We start from the raw sequence: 23202 nt of genomic DNA, 5'->3' as shown, positions 1-23202 counted from the left end.
AAGTGACGTTATTCCTCCCACTCTGAAGGACTACATCTAGGAATCATTCTGGAACTCGGGAGGCTATTAGAGAGTAAAACTAATGGAAGTTACCAGTTGGGGTGACATTTCCCCTGAGTCAAAAGCACCCGGTGTTTTACAGACAGTTCATGGACACTTAAGGTTTTGTGTATTTTCCAGTGTGAGGGTGGTAACAGAAAAAGGAAACGACTTCACCTTTTTAGTGACTAGCCCCTCGAATTTGCTCTATGAGGCTGATAGCAAACCAGAACCACTGTCAGGTTAGGAACTGCGCGAGCCTCAAAGCCCATCTAACTACAGCGATCACACTGCAAATGATGGAAACCAGAGCGCCGTGGGTTTCCTTCAAAGGGAAGAGGCTTTGGCTAATTTTCATTATCTGTCAGATTTGCAACATATTGAAGCATTTATTTCATTTTTTTTTTTCTTCACACTACGGGAAAACTTCAATAGGAGCTCTATTTCCAGATCAAGGAATGACATAACACTTGAGGACCATGCACAGCACAAAGCCTCCTGAAAGGTCAGGAGCAGTATCTGATACAACCATAAAATAATTCGCTGCTAACCCATGAAAAAATGTTTTAACAGATGCTTCCACTAGGATAATTTTTTTTAAAAAGGGGCATAAAATGCCTTGTCTTAGCCCTGGTGAGAAACGCTGAAGAAACGCCAAACTACACGTTGTGAAATAGCAAACCTGCCAAAAAGACAGGTTCATAATAACCACTTTACATTTTAATTACAAATTCATTTAAAAATCACAGGCAAGTTGCTGGGTTTGTACTGCTCCACGAGGAGGTGCAGAGGTTTGCAATGAATATAAACAAAGAGGTCTATTTACAGAGTTTATTAGGATCCATACATACATACATTAGGAAAGGCTGTACTGTACCTACTCGCTGCAGCTTGCATGTCAGAGAGCTGAGATCTCCCCAGGCTTAGCAGTCCTAGTGCAGAATGGGTTACAAGGAGTTTACTGACCACAGTTCAAACCAGGTGGAGGTTTTGTAATGTGAACCAAGTACCTTATCATCAAGTTACTTTGTTATTTCTCCTTTAAAATAAATTCGAAGGAAACAGACAGACAAGCGCCTGTGCCGTGCGTACAACCTCTCCCACGTACCCGAGCTCATTCACCCCGCAGTGTTCAGGCACCAAACATCCCTTGAAGTCAGTGGTTCTGCCGAGACAGTCAGCTGCACATCATCAGCTACTCGCCTTTGCACCAAGCATAACTCAACACATACTAAAGAAAAAAACAAAAAACAAGCACCTGGTATTCTCAGGAATATACAAATATTTACCACAGTTTTCTCGCTCATTACAAAATCAGTTACAAAAGCTTACAGCACATTATGTACACCCTCTGCCCAAACACACGGAGGAGCCATCCCGTGCACACCGACACAGCGCCAGGCATGGCCTGGAGCTGCCGTCAGCTCTCCCCGCTCCCGCTCCGCACTCCAGCGCCGCAGGTGTCCGGCGCAGTGCCACAAACAGCCTCTGGGGTGGTGTTCCAGCAGGAAGGAGCTAGTTCTTCTTGTGAAGGAACTTCATTTTGTTACCTACAGGAAGCACACCGTCAGTCTCTAGCAGGTATCAGAAGTCGATCAAAAGTGACAGCAAATAGGTCTAACTCTTTTAGATTAGTAATTGCTGTGGGGTAACTCTTCTACTCAGCACCAGCGGGGAGAGCTGAGTTACAGAACACGGACCGCTCCGACACCTTCCTGTTCCACGCCTCGATTATGCTTTGGCTCCCCCACCCCCAAGGGAAAATGAAAGTATTAACAAGGACCGTTAATTAAATCTGGGTTTATCACCTTTAACTATGTTTTCATTGTTTTCTTTTTCGTAATTCCTATCACGCTGAAACCGCTTAACTACCTCATTTCACCTCGGGTACGACTTTTTCAAATTAAAGAAAAGAAAAAAAAAAAAAAAAAAAAAACCCAAGCCAAAACTTAAACCCAGCACCACCCTGAAAACTCATTTCAAAAATACTTCTAAAGATTTTCCTCACCGAGGCCTCGCAGGAACTTGTTTACTCCGCTTTGTTCCGTGTCCGGGAGCTCTTCCAAATACTGTTCCACCCTCTGCTCGAAGAGCCCTGCGGCGGACGGAGACGGGCGCTGGGGTGAGCCGTGCCCGGCCGATCCCGCATCCCGCGATCCCCGAGCACGGCCCCGGCTCCCGCCCCCGGCCGCCTCCGCTCACAGCCACCTTCCGCCTAAGCGGGCAGGATTGCCGGGATGCGGTTCCGCTTTCCCGGGGAGCGCAGGGGCGTGGACATTGCCGCAATCCGCGGGAGACCACAGCGAAACCCGCCCCGCAGCGGAGACACCCACCCTTACCTTTAGCCCTGCATTTCCTCAGCTCTCTGTCCTGGATGAAGCCAGCGAACATTTGGGATTCCATGAAAACTTCCAAGAAGCGGCGGATACTCTTGGAGGCCACAGATTTACGGAAAGCCTCCCTTTGGAAGGCACGCTCTCCTTTTTCATTCTGGGTTAGGAACAGGGAATAATGGCCAACTGTCTCCACAAAGAATCGGATAAAAACCTCAGACACTAATCCATTCAGGGTGTTACATTCTGCAAAATAAGGCGGCAATAAGACACTAAAATCAGCTGCTACCAGAGCTGTCAGCATTATCCCCACAGGGCCAGGCCGTGCATCTCCCGGTTCCCTGATGCCGTGCGAACAACTGGCAGGAGTTGCTGGATGCCCTGCACATCTGGATGCGCATGGAGAGGGTGACAGCGCCATAACCACGGGTGCCAGTCTGCAAAACTGGTGTTCCGTGACCAAGAGGGAGAATTACAAATCCTCAGGAAACAGCTCAGATAATTAAACATTTGACGGGTGTTTCATCAAAATCAAACCTCCTATTTTCACTCCTGAGCAAGTTCTCTTCAGAAACTACTGAATGACTCAGCATTAAAATATTTCTCCCTGAGGACAATAAGCCTGTACCAAAAACTGATCAAAAAGGGTCTGTTGTAGAATTTGGGTTTTCATAATTTCTGAGATGTTTAAACACTCTTATATCTGTAATACATATGACTGGAAATGAATTTCAAAAAGTGAATAGGGGCCTGTTTCATATTTTTTAACCACAGGCATCTCAATTTACCCTGGGCTGTTTTTGTCACTGCTGAGGAGAAATATGAACCTTCAGAGACAACCCAACCCATCTTGGACTAAAATTCTTTTCAGGTGGTACCTGCTTCTCTCCCCTGAAGATACCAAGTGCCAAGAGCAACTTCAAACTCAGACACACCCCTGAGCCTGGAGAATTATCTGGATTGAGTTAGGGCCAAGTTAACTGCAAACCTCTGTTTGAGCAAAGGTTCAGAGGGACCCACAGGAGTCCATGCCATTTACAAAGAAATTCCAATAAATCATGGGTGAGGTATCACTGAGGGTTGATGCCATCAGTCTCATTTCCTCTGTGCTCAGAGACAACCTTTGATGTCACCAAAGGTATCTGAGACCTCAAGTCCCATCTTTGTTTCTCCTGTATGGAAAGTCACAATTCTACCTACATTTCGTTATTACACAATTCCCCGTTTCCAAATGAACTTACCATCATCTGAATCGCTATCTGAATCCTGATTTATCAGTTCATTCTTTCTCTCTAGAGCCTGCTCCAGAGCAGCTTGCAGTTTTCTAGGTAATAGTGTGTCTTCATCATCCATCTGATAGAAGGAAAAAAAAAAATCTTTAAGCCACAATAATCTATGCAGGAATTACTTTCACTATGCAGCAAATACTTTCAGAAGGTTTAGAATTCAGGTGAAAAATATTTGTATCTGCTACTGTCATGGCTACAGAAATAAAAGAATGAGAATCTTTGTGCAAGTAACAAATACTTTGAAACAAAATTTCTTGTCACACTTAATAAGATTAAAGTGAGGAATGACAATCCAAAGAGCAGATAAACACAAAAATGTGGAATCAGCTCTTTATATGACAAAGAGTCCAAATAGTTGTGTTGAACTAAATACACATCATGTGAAGCCTTGCTAGGTGTACACACAGCTGCTGTAGTTGGGTGTAGGCATCTCCTTTGGTCCTTGACAGTTGTTTTTACTGTTTTGTAGTCTGTATTGTTTTCTGGGTCTTGCCCCTATTGCTCTCTTCATCTTATTTTATGCTTGTTCAGCAGAAGCCAAGTAGGCACAGGAGCCTTGGCTCTGCAGCCACTGTTCACCAGCCGGGAATTGAACATAGAGTTTCCTCATCCAACCTGCAGGTTTTTGGTTTGAAATTATTTAGTGCCAGATGACTGTCAGGAGATGGTGACCCCTCATCTCCTTGTTTACAAGGCTCCTGCTTTTCCTATCACATTAAACTGTTTTCCACCTTTGTGCTCTCACTCAGGAATTTTCTTTGCTTTTTGTCCTTTTCACCTCCAGCAGTGTGAGTTTTCTTGCTAAGGTGATGTTATTATCTTTGGATGTTCTCCTTCCACTGTGAATACACTTCCTGCTTCCTTCTGACAGTCACAGCCTCAATCCCTTCTGCATACCTGAAAAGTTCTTATTTGCAGGTGGAACAGAAAATGAAAGCATTTTTTTCCCCTCACTGTTTTTCCTTTGCACACAGAAATCCTGCCAAATCCCTCTGATCAAAGAAACCAAATCATACTACAGGAGTAAACAGTTTCCTAGACTGCATGGCAGTCCTGAGCTGTACTTTACCTGTCTGATGAATCGATCAGATCCCAGGTTAACCATCAAAGCCTACAGAAAAGAAAACACTGCAGTGAAACGTATCTGAAGATACAGAAAACATTCATTTGTTCATTGCTTTTTAATAGCAAGAGATCATCTGCTGAACAAGCCTCGACATGAATCAAATTCCTAACGTGAAACAAGAGTTTGTGTGCTTTATGAAACAACATGAAGGTTTTCTTTGCAGCTACAAGTCTAATTTAACACAGCTACAACAGATCTCATACTAGATTAATATATTAAAAAAGACGAAAGGCTTTTTTTCTCTTAAATCTATGCAAGTTATAACTAGTAAATTTTTGTTAACATGCAGTTGGAAAAGTGTTTCAGAGGAGTTTAAAGAAAACAGTGTGGAGGCAGCAGGGATTGCAGAGGGCAAGGGTGTGGAATATTTATGAGAACAAAGCAGCAAAGCTGAGAGATGGAGGTGGGAAGATGTGGAAGAGCAATGTTAGGAAAGCGGAAGGAAAACAGAGCAGAGATTGACATGGGCCAGAGGCACACAGGGCCTTGGAAGTGAGCATAAGAAAATTTCTTAGAAAAATGGCAGGAAACTAATAGGAGCAAGAGAGAAAAGAGTGTGTCCTTGAGTATTTTTGTGGTATTTTACTGGAAGAGCTGATGAAGTGCAACTCCCATTTGATTTCCAATATAGTATCAACAAAGTCTTAGAAGTTAAAATTGTGAAAGGTTTTGTTTCCTGCATGGGCTATGGCTTCATGCACCACTTCCATAAGGATTAAGAGATGTGATAGCAGATGGCTTCCTCTTGTTCCAGAACAAATCAGCGTATTTACACCCTACTTACTGGTGACCAGGTAAATATTCTGACCATGTCTCAAACAAGGTGCCAGGTATGGAACAGGGCCAGAATAAAAGAGAAGAATAAAGCTACTGCTGCAGTTTTGCCAAGAGGCAGTTGCCCATGAGAGCCAGGCAGAGAAGAAACAAAGAGGCGGATTAAAAATTAAACATGTGAGGATTTATGTCCCAGTGGCAGCCCACTCCTGGGAGAGGCCAGCTTTACTTCAGGCAAACAATTGTGGTGTCAGGTCCTACCTCCTCCACAGGCAGGTCCTTGAGTTTGGGCAGAGAGCTGGAGAGCAGTCCCACCAAGAAGGGGGTAGGGCAGCACACAATGTCAATCATGGATGAGGGCAGGACAGGAATGAAGGTGTGCTGCCAGGAGAAGGGGTACAGCAGGGCCACTACAGCATGGGAGCAGCTCGACAGGGTGCTGGGGAGAGAGGAACAGCCAGGTTAGCAAAGGCTTTTCTTGGTTCACAACACCTTCCACCTGCTGAGAAACTCAGCCTGTTGAAATACAAGTGCCCAAGGTGCTGCCTCTCTCACTTCTGACTTCAGACAGGCCTTGGTCCCCTTCCAGCCCCTACCCTCTCTGTATTGTGCGGTGTGGTAGTTCACAGCAGACTTCAAACTAAAGGTACAAAACTAGAATCTCTTTGTTTCAAACTAGAATCCGTTTGTTTTACTGCAGTCAGGAGATGGTTTGATCTAGAACTCAGGATTGAATGTTTCCAAAAGCACTCTAAAGCAGCCACTTTGAACAGTGCTTAAAACCCAAAAGCAACTTCATATCTTGGCTGTTACGACCACACCAGTAGTACAAATGCATAAAAGTAATGTTCTTAAGTCAAGCACTAATGCAGAACAAAGGAAAATGAAAAGTAAAATAAAATTGAAAAAAAAAATCTTCGAGCAAAACTCTACCAAATCCAATATAAAAAGCCCCCATCAATACTTATTCCAAAGGAAAGCTGGTAAAAGCAACATGTTTTTCAAAGATTGTGTATTTTTTTGACAACAGCATATTTTTATTATAATACATTTTAAAGGGCTTATTAACCAACTTCAGTGATAAAGGTATTGATCCTGCTCAGCAGAGTACTCTAAAATACAAGTTGGTATCTCCTAAACTTTAAGGCTTGATATTACCATGGGAAATGTCATGCATATGTTGTCTGTCCATCTACTGAATCTGATTCCCTTTTGCAATCACATGGTTTCCAAATGTTAAAAATTAAGGAACATCACTACCAAGTGAGTTTTAATATCAGGGGAATAAAGACAAGCTCTCCATATCACAGCTACATCTGCCTGTCACAGACTGAGATGACAGAAATTTGGAGCCAACATGACTGAACTCATTTTCTCACATTGCAAACTTCTGCTGTGCTTAATGTAGCCACAAAGAACTATAAACAATAACTGCAGAGCTGTTACTGCTTTAAAATGCTGGGGAGAGATGCTCATTTCTTCGACTGCAAGACTTGGTGGAGACTTTAGGTGGCATCAGACCACCAGAATAACCTTCATGAGAATTTTTACTTCAGTTGAGGATTGTTCCAGGGCCAGAGAAAAGGTTTCACCTTTTTGTTCCTGTCGGTGATTTACCATCAAAGTTTGCTGAATGAGAAAAGTGAGAATTAGGGGACAAAGAGAGAAAAAGTTGGGGGAGAACAAATCCTTGTGTTTTACTGCAGATAATCTGCTGGCTTGGTTTTGATTGACACTTCCTTTAAGATCTGACAATCCCAGCATGGGTTTATGACATATGTTGCCTGACACAAGGTTCTTGTAAAACGATGCATTTCTCTAATTTATATTTTTATCTATAACAGGCAGTGGTGCTGCCATTGCCTCCTATTTTGGTCTCAAGCATCTACCATAACAAGCACAGTGGTGTGTTTTGGAAGAGCTGTGGAACATGGTATGGACTCCCAGCACTTTCTCAAGATCACTTCAATGACTCCCTGGCATTTTCACCTACTACAAATTCAGACATCTTAAGCTGAGCGACTAAAAAAAGAGCCACGTTCAGCTAAAAGCAGGAAGACAAACATCCTTCTGCTCTTCAGCGAGTATTTTTTTCCTTTCTATAAAATGCCTTTTCGTAACATGTTGTTTTACACGCAGTGCTGTGACGTAAATCAGCCCCTGCATCCTCTTGTGCGTGCTATTCCCACGCTGGGGGAGGCTCCAGGCTCCGGCCCGGGACACCGGAATGTCTTCCCGAGCTTTCCCGGGAGCGGGCTGGGGCAGGGCGGAGCAGGGCACAGGGAGCAGCCGTGATGGGGCGGCGCCCAGCTCTGCCCTGCCAGCACCTCAGCACTTTGGGATTCTGCCCGAAGCATTTCAAGCTTTCAGCCCCCAGAACCTCCTGCTGCCATCCCTCCTGGACACCCCTCTGCAGGACTCCCACAGCTGTCACCAAAGTCCTGCTTGTACAAAGTGCCTGTGTCTCTGCCCTAGCTGGAAAGATTTCATATTTAGAATGGATACACACCTTCCACTTCAGTGAAATTTCACCGTTTGGAAGGTAAAATTCAGAGGTGATGAATTTTACCTTACCTCTCAGCCTAAATCTCTAAAATACAGTTCAGAACCTTTTCAAGGGATATTATTGATGAGAAGCATGTTTAGTAAAGTAAAAATAGAAAGGCCTACCCTGGGAAACCAAGTCTGCTCCAGTTTTTCCTTTCAAAATGTGCAACCCACACATTATCCAACTGTTCTTGTTTATGAGAATTAAGCAGCAAGGTCAGATGGTTTATTTTCTTTAAGGTGTGCAAAGCACACAAAGTAAAGCAACAGAATAGTCATAGTTAGATTTTCAAAATATTTTCACTTTTAATACTCTAGGGCAGTTCCAGAGAGTTGGTTTGGAGAGTGAGCTTTTCCATTTGGTCTGTGTAGTTTTACAGGAATGCTGCATAACGTTCTAGCTGTTGTTCTACACTTCCTTATTTCCATGGTTGTCATCTTGTAAAAAAATTATTTGGAATTTGCCAAAGTTTGGTTCTCTCTATGCCTTTTATTCTCTAGATTTAAAAAACCTTCAGTGTTTGCTCTTCTTGTAATAATTCTTATAATACAAGATTATACAAGTATATTGAGACATTTCTTAATGGCAAATTTTTCTTGAAGAGAACCTTAATTATATTACAGGCAAAATATGACATTGCTTCTTTCCCACTCAAAGTTGATTTAAGGTCCTCTGGGCAATTTTATTTCCCAAATCACTTTCTCATGATAGCACGCAGAACCTTTTCCTTGTGTTGCTGGCAAGGGAGACACAAGCTCAGACTAAGAGCTGAGGCACCAGAATTTCAGACATAGCTGTGACTCAGTTGAATTTTGGGGACTGCTTATGAACACAGTTCAAGTCTACATCAAAAAGCAAATCCCTGTAACTTAACAAGAACCTATTCTGTCCTTTAGACAGGGAGAATGTCTAGTAGCAATTTCTGGGTTGGCCAATGAACAACTAACCCCAATCTTAGGCTATATCCGTACCTTATGACAGCACAATCAGCACGCTCTGAGAAGGACAAGCTGTTGGGCAGAGGATGGACACTGTCCTGGCTGGGATGTCGGTGCTGGCTGTGTTTGTTTCAAGAACTGTGGCTTGTTGGACACTGCAGGTCACCAGCTCTCTCAAACTGCTAAAGTCATGTTCAGTTACACCTTCTACTCACAGTGGAAATATTCCACAAATACCCTTGATAACTCTTTCCTTTCTAACAGTAGCCAACAGTCATATTCCTTCCCACTTCTCTCCCCACACCCAGAACTTCTCACCCACCCAAGGGCGCCTCACACACTGAGCATCTCCCAAATCCAGGATTAAGTCTCTAGCACAGACAACCACTTGTTGATTTGGCTCCCTGATCCCGCCTTACTATTCAAATGCACCTCCACAGTCAGTTTGGCATTTCCATTGAGGGAGAAGGAGAATATCCCTTCCCCTTCTCCACTTCCCCTGAGGGACAGATAAGCTTCCTCAGCCAGGAGAGGAGGGAGGCCACCCCTTCCATGCACGGCCAAGCCACATAGCAGCTCTGTCACCCCGGGCTGGTGCCAGCTCTGTGCTGCACCAGTGCTCTGGACCGTGCCCTGGACTGGGACCAACTCACCAAATCTGGGCTCCATGCTTTCTCACATTGAGAAATGTAGCCAAAAATGTAAATTCACAAAAAAGTGTTTCCACTGTTTACTTTTCCACAACCTTTTTATATGTTCCTCATTTCTTCCTACTGATTAAATGATGTTGCTCTGGCCACATTTGCTGAAGTCTTTCATCTGCCCTGTTGACACATTCATGCTCCAGCCCATAACCACTTTGAGACTGAGTTACCTCCCTGACACACATCCCTTGTCTGCTCAGGAGAGCTTCCTCCCACTTGAGGTTGGAGGCTGGAGGCTCTGTCCTTCCCAGATGTAATCCCTTGACTCACATGGGTATTACACACCCAGATGTCTCCTCATCACAGGCCATGGCCCTCCTTTTCTGGGACAGCTCCCACCCCTGGGCCACTGATGAACTGCGTAGCAAAAACAGATCTCTGACACTTCCCTCCTACACCCTTCCATGCCTCTCCTGATCCTGGATTAACTCCGGTCTCTGACAGAGGTCTGTGACAACTCTGCAAGATAAAATAGTCTGAGAAGTTTGCAGAGGGTTCTGTAAAGAACTCTGGGGAAAGGCTACAGGCCAAGGACTCAGCCATCTCCCCTCCAACACATACAGGCTGCAGAGGTGAAAAGGACAAAGTAGAAAACTTGAAAAGCATCAAGTAAAGGGCAAGTGGAAGTAAAAACCATGGCAGACTGATACATTTTGGGTGGAGATGGAGTGCAGGCAGAAGTGCTGTTGCTGTGCTGGCAGTAACTCGGAGCAGTACTCTGCTGCGCCAGATGCAGTGCTCTCTAAGGCTCTGAAAAAATAAAGGTTTCTCTGGGTGCATAAGAATAAATAAGAGCAGCATTATTAATCAGGTTGATAAGACTAAGTAATAGCATCAGGGACAAGATATAAATGAAAGCATCTAAGTGTCAGAAGTGACAGTCTCCAAACTCCTGTCTGCAATGAGCTGCTGCAGCATTCCTGCAGATCAGCTTTTGAAACGAGCCCTTGAGGATCCCTGGCCCTGGAAAAGCTGGCTGATGATGAGGATATGTTACTGCTTCTCCCTGCTCCAAAGTGTGGGTGCTTAGCTCCAGGACTAATCCCCAGGGGCTCTGCTCCTGAGGCCCCCCGAGTCCCTACATCAGTGGTTTGTCCTTCATTCCTGGGGTTCTGTGCTGTGAGAGTACATTGTTGGTTAATCCACATACCACCAAGTACTCACCAAAAGGGCAGAGAGGAATCAAATAAGAATCCAAGAGTTCATTTGCTCTAATGGTGCAGGATGTCTCCAGTATTCCAGCCAGTATAAAACTACCAGACACCGACAGTGTTTCTTCCTATACAAAATTATTGCGGTTTCTCTGTTACCGCTTCTAGGACGTTTAAAAGGGGAAAAAAATCTTCAATTCCTGTCTGTTGACTCAAATCAAAGAAATTGCAGCTTTTTGAACAAGAAGAACTGCCCCATTAGGCCTGCAGTTCCTGATGGCTCTGGGACCCCTCCCTATTTGTAGGATTGCTTGCAAGTGCATAGTGCATTGCTTGCACTATGTTCACATGATATGGATTTAAAATTTGACTTGTTTTCACTGACGTTTTTGTTGTGTCTGCCTCTAGATAACCATTTTGGTTTCCAATTTAAAGCAAAGTTATATAGAATTAAAGTAATTCAGGTAGGAAGAAACCTCAGATCAACGGATCCAATTCCCCCTTGCTTGACATCAGATCAGTTTGTTTCCAAAAGCAAATGAAATTATACGTTATTTTGTTATATTAAACATCTTTGCTGCACTTTTTTGTGAAGGACAGAGTGCCTTGTGTGCCAAGGACTTCTGCCTAGTGATGTCTAAACTCACTCTGCTTTGGCTACATTAGAAACCATCTTAAAATAATATTTTTGTGCATACTGAAAAGAGACTTATTTAGCTGCTAATTTCATTGGAATAAATTGTCAGCACTAAGCAAGACCTCCCTTTGTAGCCTTGGGCTACACTGAGAAATGAAGGCTCCTCTGGGAGAAAGAGATCTTCTTCCTGCAGGGAACCTGAGGGAAGGGAAGAGAAGAAAAGGAAGGGAGGGAAGAGGCTGAATGAAATGCAAGGGGGTCAAATTAAGATCTGGGAGGTCGAACTGGGAGGGGAGGGGAGGGGAGGGAGACAAAATGAGCCTGATGTGGAGGTGAAAAGGAAACTGAGGGCAAAAGGGGCAGGATGTAAAATTAAGGGGACAAGACAGTGACTGACTGGGCTGAACAATGCAAGGACCAGGGAAAACCATTTAATATGAATATGACTAAAGCCACCCTACACATGCAGCCAAGTTATTGGGTGCCAAGGTGAAACTTGTTCTTCCCTGTTGCTAGAGGCAGATGGAAGGACGTGAGGCTGTCTGATGGCAATGGCCCCTCCTCTGTCAATTTCAGAGATGCTGAGAGGGGCTGCAGCTGCAGGAGGGAAGGTCACACACCAGGACAGCTGAAGGTGACAGGAACTCAAAGCCAGCTGGTGGCACAGATGGAAATCAAATATAACCAGCGCTCTACACTTCAGCCACTGCTGCTAAGCCGACGGACACAAACCCAGTTTCATCACGAATAATTCTCAAACTGAAAAGTTTCCTCCACAACAAATACATTTACCTGCACCTGAGAAGAAAGAGTATAACCAAAACAAACATCAGAATTTGGGCTTAACATATTGTTGTTTGACCCAAATTAATTCCAATCCAGTAAATTATCTGGGCACTAATAAAATAATTATTTCCAATGATTACAGAGCAGCAGAAGTTAGAATCAGTTCATGCCTCGCCTCACCAATTAAAGCATGAGGGGACAGGCAAATTACTTTTAGGCTTTGATTCAACACAGTATTTCAGCACAAGTTTCAGCCTTAATTTACTTTCATTGTGCTGAAATACTTTGCTGAAATGAAGCCTCAAAGACCTTTATTTTCCCACTTCTGTTTTAATCAGACCAGCCCTCAAGACATGATAACACCTTCTGAACCATGAGTTCCCTGACTGCTGTGGGAGAGGCTGCTGCAAAGGCAGCCTCTCATCAGCAAGGCATGTTGAAGCTTTGGAAATTTGAATAATTTTTTACTTTTCTAGAAGCCCTTCAGGGGCTGGGCAAACTACAGAGATTCCTTCAAACCTTTCTAAGGTGGTTTGGAACTAGGGACTGTAATTTTTGAAGCTAATAAATATTGAAATTTCATGTTAACGTATTATTAATACATTTTTTTAATTTTAAGAATACAATTTATTTTTAAAGTCAAATAATTAGATTTTAACATCCTGGATTGAGAATTCCCTGTGGCAGAATCCTTCTGTAAAGAGTCCAGCTCTGTGTAGGAGTACAGAGGGAGGAGAACTCCCCTGCTGCCACCAAGCACTTCTCCTCACCTGACCTTCAAGTGAATCTGTGAAAATCTGGGTGTCTGCAGGAAGTTTAGGATGGAGTGGCTGCATATGTGACCTGAAAGAGAGTTCTGAAGTTGCTGAATTTCCTGTTAATAAATCTGACTTCTCTAGACTAATCAATAAGATGTTTAAAATCAAAACAGTCGTTCATATTACATGGAAAATTGCACGAGTCTGGGCTGTAAAAGCCAGAATAATATTTTGCATTGTGATTTATTTTATACAGCAAACACTAAATAAGAGGTGAACTAAGAGTCACCACCAGAGGTCTTTAGTAGTTAGCCTATAGTATGCAGCTAATATTGTATCTTTGATCAGTACCTGATATCCTTCTTTTCAGGAAACACAGACAAATCTGTACATATTTTAGGATACTTTTTCTCTTGATGGCATGGGAGACTTGCCAGTGGAAGGCTGTGCTCCTAGTGTATGAATAAAATTAGGAATTCTCCAGTGTAAATGTGATGATGGATGGGAACACACACAATTCATGTGAGGATCATAGTAAGCCAGGTCCATTTGGCCCATCTCAAATTCAGCAGCCAGTTCTGAACATTTCACAACCTAATCATCACACACAACAAAAAATAATTTCTACAGTCAACCTCTGGCCCTGGGTAAAGAGCTTTCTGAAGCACAAACAGATCTCCCCTGTCTGTTTGGGATGGAACACCTGGTACCCAGACTTTAAATATATTCACAGGTATTACCAGCAGCGAGGTAACAACTCAGTCTCAAAGCAGGTGAAAATCCCTCACTCTGCACGGGAGCTTGACAAAACAAGAACCTTTCTCAACAAGTGAGCACTTCCCAGGGGCGGTGATTGCTCTGCCAGCCCAGCAGTGCTGTCACTGCACCCTGTGCCCTCAGCCTCCACATCCACCTGCTCCTCCTGAGCCAGGCTCTCCACACCTGGCCAGCAGCAGCCTGAGGCAGAAGTGAGAACCAAACTTTGCTTTTGCAGGGGTGAGGGGCAGAGTCCAAGCACAGTGGCTCCCCTAATTTGAATGCTGACATATTTGCTGCAAGTGACCTTTGTGATATCTCATGGAATGCAAACAAGTGATAACACTGGCAGGGAAAGGGGGGCACTGAGACTGAGAAGGAAATGCATATTTTCCACATCACATCAGCCCAATTATCAGTTATTGTCCTTTGCAAAATCTTTTAACTATGCTTACAGCTCAAAAAGTGAAGCTGTTTAACCTTCACACCACTCAAATGGCAGTTTTGGCCCATGAAAAGGAGCTAAACCCAAGCCTTCTTTTACAAGTAACAAGTCACACTTCAGGTTTTATCTGGTGCTTTCTACAGAGCAGCAGGAGAACAGCCAAGCTTGTAAAACTCTCATAAAGGAATCCCAGGATGTCCTCACCTGTCTGGCAACAGCAGTGCTGCAGTTCCTTTTCAGTGGGGCACCAGTGACACACTTAATTTTGGGACAGGTCCAGTGACTACTGAAAGTGAGTTATGGAGAGCACAGGCAGCAATGCCTTTGTGCTATTGATGATTCCTAGTAGGAGATTTTTTTATGATGAACCAAAGGTTACAAGCTTGTTTCTGGAATTGTTTTCCCTGACTTTGGTTAACAGAACCATGGTTTACTGCACTGTAAACGAGCCCAGTTCATGGAGCAGACTTGCCCAACATTTTGCATCATCATCTGTGTTCCTTTTCTGGTCCCTCCTTCTCGTATTTGACAGAAAACTGAGTGGGCAACATCTTCATTGAAAAACTCTTCTCTGGCCACATCCCCTTCAGCTTTAGTGTGCAACATCCTCTCCTGGGTTGTGATGTTTTACTCTAGCAGCATGGATCCACCACTGACACTGACTGTACACGTACCCAAAGCTTAACAGAGATGGGCACCGTGAAAGATGATGTGCCCTCAGAGGTTCTTTTCTTAAGACCAAAGGATTTTTCAGGCACAAAAAGTAATTCAGATTTTCAGTGTTGGATAATTAAACAACTCATTAGGACATATCAAAGAAGAAGTAAGTGCAGGTTCATTCTGACCATAGAGGAGGCTTTCTTTTTGGTTTTCACCCAAATTTTGCAGAAGTCTCCAAAAATTACATAATTTGCCAGATTTTAGTTCATGCAGTAAGACCTGAATTTTCAGAATCAGCCCCCACCTTCTGGGAACACCTGAGTGACAGTGTGGGGTCCCGCAGATAAGCTGGAAAACACAACCCTGGCTCATGCAAATATCAAGGCTGCATCCCATGGAGCTGAGGGCTGCAGAGCAGAGAACACTGTTAGGAGAGTGCTCTCTCTCTCAGAGAGTAGCTTTGAAGTACTTAATTTAAAAGCAAGCAGAGTACAGTTGATTAAAGGGGAATGTGGTATTAACAAAGGTATTATTTTTTGCTCCTGTAATGCTTGCGTGTAAGCAAGGCACATGAAAGCCCCTGGAGGAAGAGACATGCAAAGTGCCCTACAGAATGAGGACTTGCCTTTTCAAGAAAATGGGATTTGGGGAAAAAAGTCATTGCTTTGGCACATCATCTACCTGCCCAAGCTTTGGCAGGTGGCCGCAAGATAAAACAAACCCAACATTTCCAAGTGTGAAGTTATCCTTTGTATCCACAGAGTTATCCAATCCCTTTCCTGCAGGACAATTTGTTAGCACGAATCCAGAACAAAAGTGGTCTCGGCATAGATGCTCCAGAGGAGAGTTAACTCCTTGTTCTTTCTACACTGGGATCTTTGCTCTCACCAGTCCTTGCTCACACTGGGGCTTTCAGATTTGTTGCAATTTGCTGCCTTATTGTGCCAATAAGCAATCCAGAAGGGAATTACCAAGCAGCATGGTTGTCTTCATATCCCATTTCCTTTCATGGGGAAGGGAGAGAGAATTTTTTTGCACAAATTGAAAGTGGAAAAATGATGATTTCCCCCTGTAGAGCATTGGCCAAAGTCTGGAGTGACATAAATAAATACCACTGGAAAGTAGGGAAGGGGGAAGAAAGAAAAGGAAAGTTATACAAGCTCTATCCTTCTTGGGACATGGCATATTAAAAATGCCATTGGAGATTGATGCACGTTAAAAATGTCACTGTTGGGTTGTTTTCTCTGGGACTGTGGAATATTAAACAAGCCAGAGGCTTCAAATGTTCATTTTGTTCCTTGGTCTGTCCCTTTTGCCTGACACACATTTTCCTACTGTCCATGTACAGCTGTTTTGTTGGCATCAGCCATCACACAATCTAAGTGCTGGAGAAAGTAATCCAAGTGGTACAAAATACAGTTACCTCTTGAAAAGTGTGAGTAAAGTGCAAAATGTCTCTCAAGAATCTTGGGAGACAGCTCTGCTAGCCCCCTCAGCAGCGGCTGGTCTGGCTCTCACTGGAGGAAACAGAAACTCTCTGGTTACGTACATGAGAAATGGATGTTTTTGCTGTAGAATAAATTCTGTCTACGAGGCACGACTGCACACTGGATAATTATACAAGGGCTCATTCCTTCCACTGCAGAAATTAGTGAAAGAAATTCTTTAGCTTATCTTCAGCATATCAGACCAGACAAGCACAATAATCCTGGCAGTATTAAGATAGCACTTCAAGTTCTTTGGGTAAAAATATACCAGAAGAAATGTCAGCCATCCATACTTCTCCTGGGTTTAGACAGAAGATCTGTGAGCTATTACGCATTCCACAGGTGCAGTAGTTTGCATCTCCAAACATCATCTTTAATGCACAGTTGATAACTAAAAAACTACCAAGACCCAGTAGCCTGTGCTCAGAAATGGTACAGACCAGTCAGAGACTGGCAGCAGTAAATTCTCCCCCACAAGCTGTTTTCTGGCATGTTTTTGTTGTCGAATTTCTCTCACCTTTCTTTTTCTGGAGGTTTTTGTGACAGAGAAAGTAAAGGATGTCTTTATTGCTGGCCAAAGCTCACATCTATTTACCAAGCACACTTCTCTCTGTGCTAACACACGTGTTTTTACCTTTTAAGCTGCAGGTTGGCAGATTTTACAAGTGTTACAAGCTGACAGCTACTGGAAAGGAGCATTCCCAAGCAGTTGGTGATGCTGTTCAGATCTGTCATGGCCATGATTCGTTTGTAAGAATTAAATCCTACTTTTGTTAATAAAAATGGAACAATAAGGAAATAGATAATGAGCTTACACTTCCGTAATCTGCCCCAGAGTTTAACTCTTCTTGCTTTTCCACTTGACCTTGCTACTGGACTAAGGAGCAATGATTTACTGCTAGAACATTGCCACTTATCTCTTATTTAAATTAGCATATTTTAACTTGAGCTACAAGATCATGCTATGATTTTGGCTGCTAGGTTTTAAAGGATGTTTTCTAGGTAGGCACTGAGAAATAGGGAGCAGGCTACCTCTCAGCTCTTGCTGCCAGTTCCTAGCACAGCCTCAAAACAGCAGATTCAAACATAAGGAGAAGCATCACCACTCCCTGAACATTCTGGGCATAGCACAGACAGCCCTGAGCTGTGGCTGTGTGTGAGAATAGGGAAAGACTGCTGTGTGTTCTGAAAGCCTTTGCCCTGGAATACAAGTACACTCTGCTCCCCCTTTGCTCCAGAGTTAACAGAGACATGCCTGCAGGATGACTTCCCCGCTATTTACATATTTATGCTCTGTCCTGTATTAGTCAGTGTTTCTGTCTCCAGCCTGTAACCTTTGGTCAGGTCTGGGATCTGCCTGGACCTTCCGCAGTTGTGCTGGAAGAGAGATTCCTCCTGCAGTTCAAAACACCATGGGGAGGAGTAGGGTTAGGGTTTTTTCCCTGAGGCCCATGCTACTGCTTCACTGAGAAGTAGCTGAAATATCTCATATAAAACCAAAATTCTCAACAATGAAAAGTTGTTTTGTCTTTTACAAGAGCAAGGGCTCTATAGAAGCATTTCACAGCCTCAAAAGTTTTCAAAAGGCCACTAAGAGGAATATTTTGGAGGATTTGGATCCATAGCAAAAAACAAGCCTCATCCAAACACTCCCACTGACTGTGGCTGGCATTGGACTGGATCCATATGTGAAATGTAAGCAAAATATCCTCAGAGTCCTTCCAATGTACTGGACTGCAGCAAGAGTGGGTTTTATTTATAAAAAATGGGGTTATAACAAAAGGGCGTTTCTATGTCCAGGGCCTTCCTTTGCCCTCTCCAAACATCCAGGGGAAAAGGCAAAGAGACTGTTCTCACACGCAAGGATACATCACCTCCTCAGCAGACACATCCACAAATTTGTTTCCCCAGCATAAAATTAAAACAAGCAGAGAAATATTTTTCTTCCAGTGTTTGCTTCCTATTTATTCTCTGTTGCTACCTTTGTGCCTGCAGCAAGGTCCAATGTGCCTGAGCCCCAGGCCCCACTGGTTTTGCATCTGCTGCCTTTCAAACCCCAGGGGACGGCACTAGAGCAGCTCCCCCTTTGCAGCTGGGAGGCACAGGACTATTCCAGAGTTGGGATGAACAGGCAGAAAGTTGGGAACATAAACAGGAGTTCCCAGTGGGAGAGGGATTAGAGCTGGGATGAGGCATACCACATCAGCTGTGCTCTCAGAGGATTTTAAAGGAATTGGAGCCCTAAGTTACCTCTTTAAGTGTTGTATTATTATTATTATTATTATTATTATTATTATTATTATTATTATTATCCCAAGTTTCTTGATCCTTATTTTTCTTTCCCCTTTGTCTTCTTCACTGTTCATGGAAAGCAAAATTCTGAAAGGTCGCTGCCAGATTCACATTCATTTTTGAAGGGGAGCAAATAGCTGCAGGGATTTATTCGCCCAATTTTCAAGCAGAAAAAATACATAATCAACTTATTAAGGGGAAAGATACCCAAACCTAACTGCACATATCTAACCAGGGCAACCTCACAGTGCTGCCATTCAGAACTTTGCTGTTGTTTCCTCACTACTTGGGAGCATCACTCTCTGTGCTGACAAACAACCTCTTCCTGCAAAGATCAAGGACTTGAAATCTTGGCACATTCTGGGCACTATAAGAACCGTAAATAACAACTTATTGAGTCAATCTCACTTCACTAGGCATGACTTTCCCAGACTTGTATAATGTGTGAAATCATTTATTGATGGGAGACCCATGAAACAGGCAGCCACAAAAGCCCATTGCATCTTATTGCTCGAAGCCTAAACCTCATCATTTATTTCTAAGCCAGTTTTTTGGTACATACAGAAATCAAACCCTTGTGAAATCATTTTAATTTCCTGCTCTCATTCTTTGGGCACAGAGTGGACCTGTAAGATATTTCACTTCTTTTTTTTTTCCACATTACTGGTAAACTCCAGTTTCAGCCAGGATGCCCATAAACAAAATTCATGTCAGACAAGGCAAATGTTCCAAGAAGACAGTTACTAGCTCAAAGCCAGAGTGTTTCATTTTAGACTTCATCCCTATTTAAACCATGAAAATCTCAGTGAGTATTGAATTTAAATCCACTGTCACTTTCTCTAGGCTCTTGTCAAAGGACTCATTATTAGTTTCTGGTTTACAGTACCTCCTAGATCCCCATGCTGAGAGGGACCACACTGCATGAAGCAGAGCTGCTGCACACACAGAGCAGGAAGTGGTCTCCATCCCAGAGTGTTTGGGATCCCAGACAGACCAGACAAAAGATAAGAAAGAGGCGCTCTGTTTCCAGCATGTGACACTCAGCAGGTCACAGGGTTCAGAAAGATAGCTCAGGATCCACAAGTCTGCATGCAGGACCTTATCTACCACATCGAATTTTGTCATCCACTTACCAAACAAAACCAAGTATATGCGTGCAATAAAGGGTATATGTTGATATAGTAAAGCATACGAACTTAAGCCCTTTTTGTAAGAAAGGTTCTGTCCCTTTTTACAGGAGCAGCCACAAAAACTCCCAAGCCTCTCAGATCCATCTGAATTCTCTCTTTTTCTCCTGTGTTAGGGCCCTTATCCCATGGCCCCATGTAACACAGAAACAACACCTCACTAGAGAACAGTTTCTGCAGGAGAGCACAATGTAGGGATATGTGTTTACCAACAGGGATCTTTACAATTTCTGGTTCCTGTTGGTCCTGGTGCCCTATTTCTGTGTGCCAAAAGGGTGAGCCTGTAAGCAGAACTCTTATTTCATGTTCCAAGGCCTGTGAGACTAGGCAGCTAGCTAGAGAAAAGTAATTGCACAGGCAAGCCTGAACTTCCATCCAGGGCTGCAATGTGTGTAAAACCCTGGCTGCCTGATGAAGTGCTGGGTTACCACAAGCCCTTCAGTATCAGCAACACAACTAGTTTCCATGCCAAGCTACCTTGGTCCTGTCAAAGTAGTTTTAATGTTGATTTTCTCTACACAGTGCCCACAGCATTATATGACATTGGCTAGGCCAGCTGTCCCAGGGAGATGCTCCAGGAAATGGCTGCTGTCTGTGTCATCCCTCATGGCTGAGGATCTTTCCCACAACAAGCCATCCCTGCAGGACTGTGCCTGTGGTCCACAGAACGCTACAAAGGAGCAACTGGGAAAAACAGCAAAACCCAGCAGCAGCTGGCAGCAGCACAGCAGAGCCCTCACTTGTGCTGGACCATTTCTGTGAGTTTCCACTCAGATCACTGGGCCACAGATCTGTGTCAATCTGAATCACATTCAGACTTGTGGGTGCTGAAAGAATGGTAGAACAGAAACAGGCAGAATGGGGTGAGTAAACATGCTGTAGGAAAAATCAGAAGGAACACACCAACAATATTTCCAAAGCTACCTGCCCCAATATCCATGGTGTGATTCATGTATCTACTAAAGTACTGCAGACCCTGGACTAGTTACACATTTCTCATCAGGGGTCTATGTGAAATTAAGTCATCCCAAATGATCATTCAAACCAAGGGTTACTGACAAGAAAAGGGATGAAATAAAATGTTCCTGTTGTTCTAGACACCAAAAAGACTGCTAAGGAAGTAACTTTATAACCTGAGAAGGGTCTGCAGCTTTAAGAAATTCTCCCCTAAAGGTTGTAAAGCTTTTACTATGCAAAGTATTTTTGCTATTATATACACTGGCGGCCACTAAGTGCAGCTATTGTTTCTGGCAGTCATTCAGAGGAGGTCAGGACTGATAAAGTGTTTAGCAGAGTTTGTTTGGGTAGATCCATCTGTGTTTTTAACCTCCCATACAGTCTCTGGTGTCCTTTTAAAAGATGCTGGATGTTCCTGAGTCTAATAAATGACAGGCTTTATTTTTATTTGCCATCTTTTATTATGTATAATGCTACAGAGAAGAATGTCTTCTTTACGTTACGCACACTTTTCTGTATGGATTACACAAGCACCTAAAAAATAGGATGTTTCCTTGCTGTGGGGCAGGGGTGTAGCTTACACAGAGCTCCATTTCCTTGGGAAAGGCCATGTGGAGTTGTGGCCTGTTGCTCTCTCTCCTTACACCTTGAGCTGAGTTCATGCCTCATGAACAGAGGGGAGATTGCAATCAAAGGGCAGGGAAGCAAAAGGTGTGTTGAAAGGTTCTAGCAAGAGCCCAAGATGAAGCTTCCAAAAGGAAATGTTTTCAGGTCATGTGAACACCAGGAAAAATATCCTAACTAGTTGGGAAGGACTGTGATAGCAGTTTAACACTACCACTGGATGGGTTTGGTAGGGCAGGAATTGAAGCATAGCCCCAACATAAAGTGTCAGAACTGCATAGAGCAAATCAGGGGAGCTCTCAGCACCTCACTTCCCTCCCTGCCTGCCTGCACTGCATGAGCACAAGGTGAAGCACCTCAGTGACAACTTCTGCTACTTTTTATAAGTACTCTGTGTCCAAAACCTGAAAGAAACATTGCTGGCACTACACTGGGTCAAAATGCTGCACATTCTCTGACTGTGAAGAAGGCAAGAAGTTGTATCATGATTTTACAGACAAGGAAGAAGACAGAACATCCATGGATGTAAAAAGACATTTAAATCCTCCAGTGAGAGGATCCTCACATCTGCCAACCATTCTGTACATTTCCCAAAGCCTTTTGCATCCAGAGGCAGCATTGTCCTGCAGGTGTGCCCCAGATGACCGCAGCACTCACCTGAGCTTGTCTGCCACGAAGATGACGCGGCGCTCCAGCAGCAGGGAGGCAAAGATGCGGATGATCTGCCGCACGCTGAGGCACCTGAAGAGGCACTCAAAGTCCACATGCTCCAGGCGGGAGTCCATGGGCCTCCGCAGCTCGATGACCTGCACACACCCAAGAAACAGCAGTCAGCCCAGCCTGGCCCTCCTGCACTGCCCCGTGCCCGCATGCTGAGGGGACACACAGTGAACCCCAGCCCCTCGTGCAAACTGAGGCTGCAGGCACGGCAGCCAGAAAAACGGGGTATTGCACAATTCCTGTCATGCCATTCTTCCCAGAATACAGCTGTGTGCACTGTCTGCTGTCATCTCCAAGGGAAGCATAATTCTCCCTTCCAAACATTCTGTAAGAGATGTAAAGCTTGGCTGAGTCAAGAGTATGAAGCAAGTAACAGTCAAATACTGGAGCTGGAAACTTACAGGGTTGAAACAGCCATAAAGTCAAGGTAAATTGGGTTCTAAGCCTGGCTAGCAACTCATATTAACATCTAGATGGGAGCCTGGGACTCAACTAAAAGGCCAGGAGGACTTTAAACCCGATTTACTTCATTTCCGCTCTTCTGTGATGTGTAATTCACTAGTTAATGTTTAAAACCTTTCTCTTTTCATAAAAAGATACGTACATATACATATACTTAACTGGGGAGTCAGGACAAGGTCTTAGATGGTGAGTTGTGACATCCCTTTATAGTCTAATTTTCACACTTCATCCATGACCTCAGGCCCTCTCCTTCCTTTTCTCAAATGCCTTTTCCTTGATTCCTTTATTATATCTTCCTTTTATTCTGCAATTGACATGTTCAGATGTGGAACTTGAAGGCAGAGGACAGAAAAAAGAAGAGGGAAAAACAACGTGAAGAAGAGAGTAACAGAAGGAGAAAAATATGAAGCACAAGACAGCAAATGATGGACTATTGAGGAAATTCAGGAAACAGAAGGGAAAGGGAAAAAGTTGGCCAACTTGAAGCTGTGTTGAAGTCTCTGAATATATATTAACAGGAACATGCATA

General features: G+C 43.7%; 1 protein-coding gene across 7 annotated transcripts in view; it reads right to left on the bottom strand.

The window, feature by feature from the left end:
* Positions 1-856: 856 nt before the first annotated feature.
* Positions 857-23202, bottom strand: part of DENND2B (DENN domain containing 2B) — a 152970-nt gene continuing 130624 nt past the window's right edge. For 6 of the 7 annotated variants that reach the window (XM_066187560.1, XM_066187558.1, XM_066187557.1 and 3 more), the window contains 7 exons: positions 22149-22297; positions 5823-6000; positions 4731-4772; positions 3614-3725; positions 2379-2618; positions 2048-2134; positions 857-1589 (listed from right to left, as the gene is read on the bottom strand). In XM_066187560.1, coding sequence (XP_066043657.1) covers positions 1555-1589; positions 2048-2134; positions 2379-2618; positions 3614-3725; positions 4731-4772; positions 5823-6000; positions 22149-22297 — 843 coding nt within the window. In that variant the 3' untranslated portion in view covers positions 857-1554. The remainder of the gene's footprint in view (positions 1590-2047; positions 2135-2378; positions 2619-3613; positions 3726-4730; positions 4773-5822; positions 6001-22148; positions 22298-23202) is intronic. The other variant, XR_010721849.1, reaches the window with a different exon arrangement.

The sequence above is a fragment of the Chamaea fasciata genome, unplaced genomic scaffold (genome assembly GCF_029207755.1).
Source record: "Chamaea fasciata isolate MVZ Bird 193981 ecotype frontalis unplaced genomic scaffold, bChaFas1.0.hap1 SCAF_7, whole genome shotgun sequence".
NCBI lineage: Eukaryota > Metazoa > Chordata > Aves > Passeriformes > Sylviidae > Chamaea > Chamaea fasciata.
The sequence above is the reverse complement of the archived record's forward strand: the minus strand, read 5'-3'. Positions and strand labels throughout refer to the sequence as shown.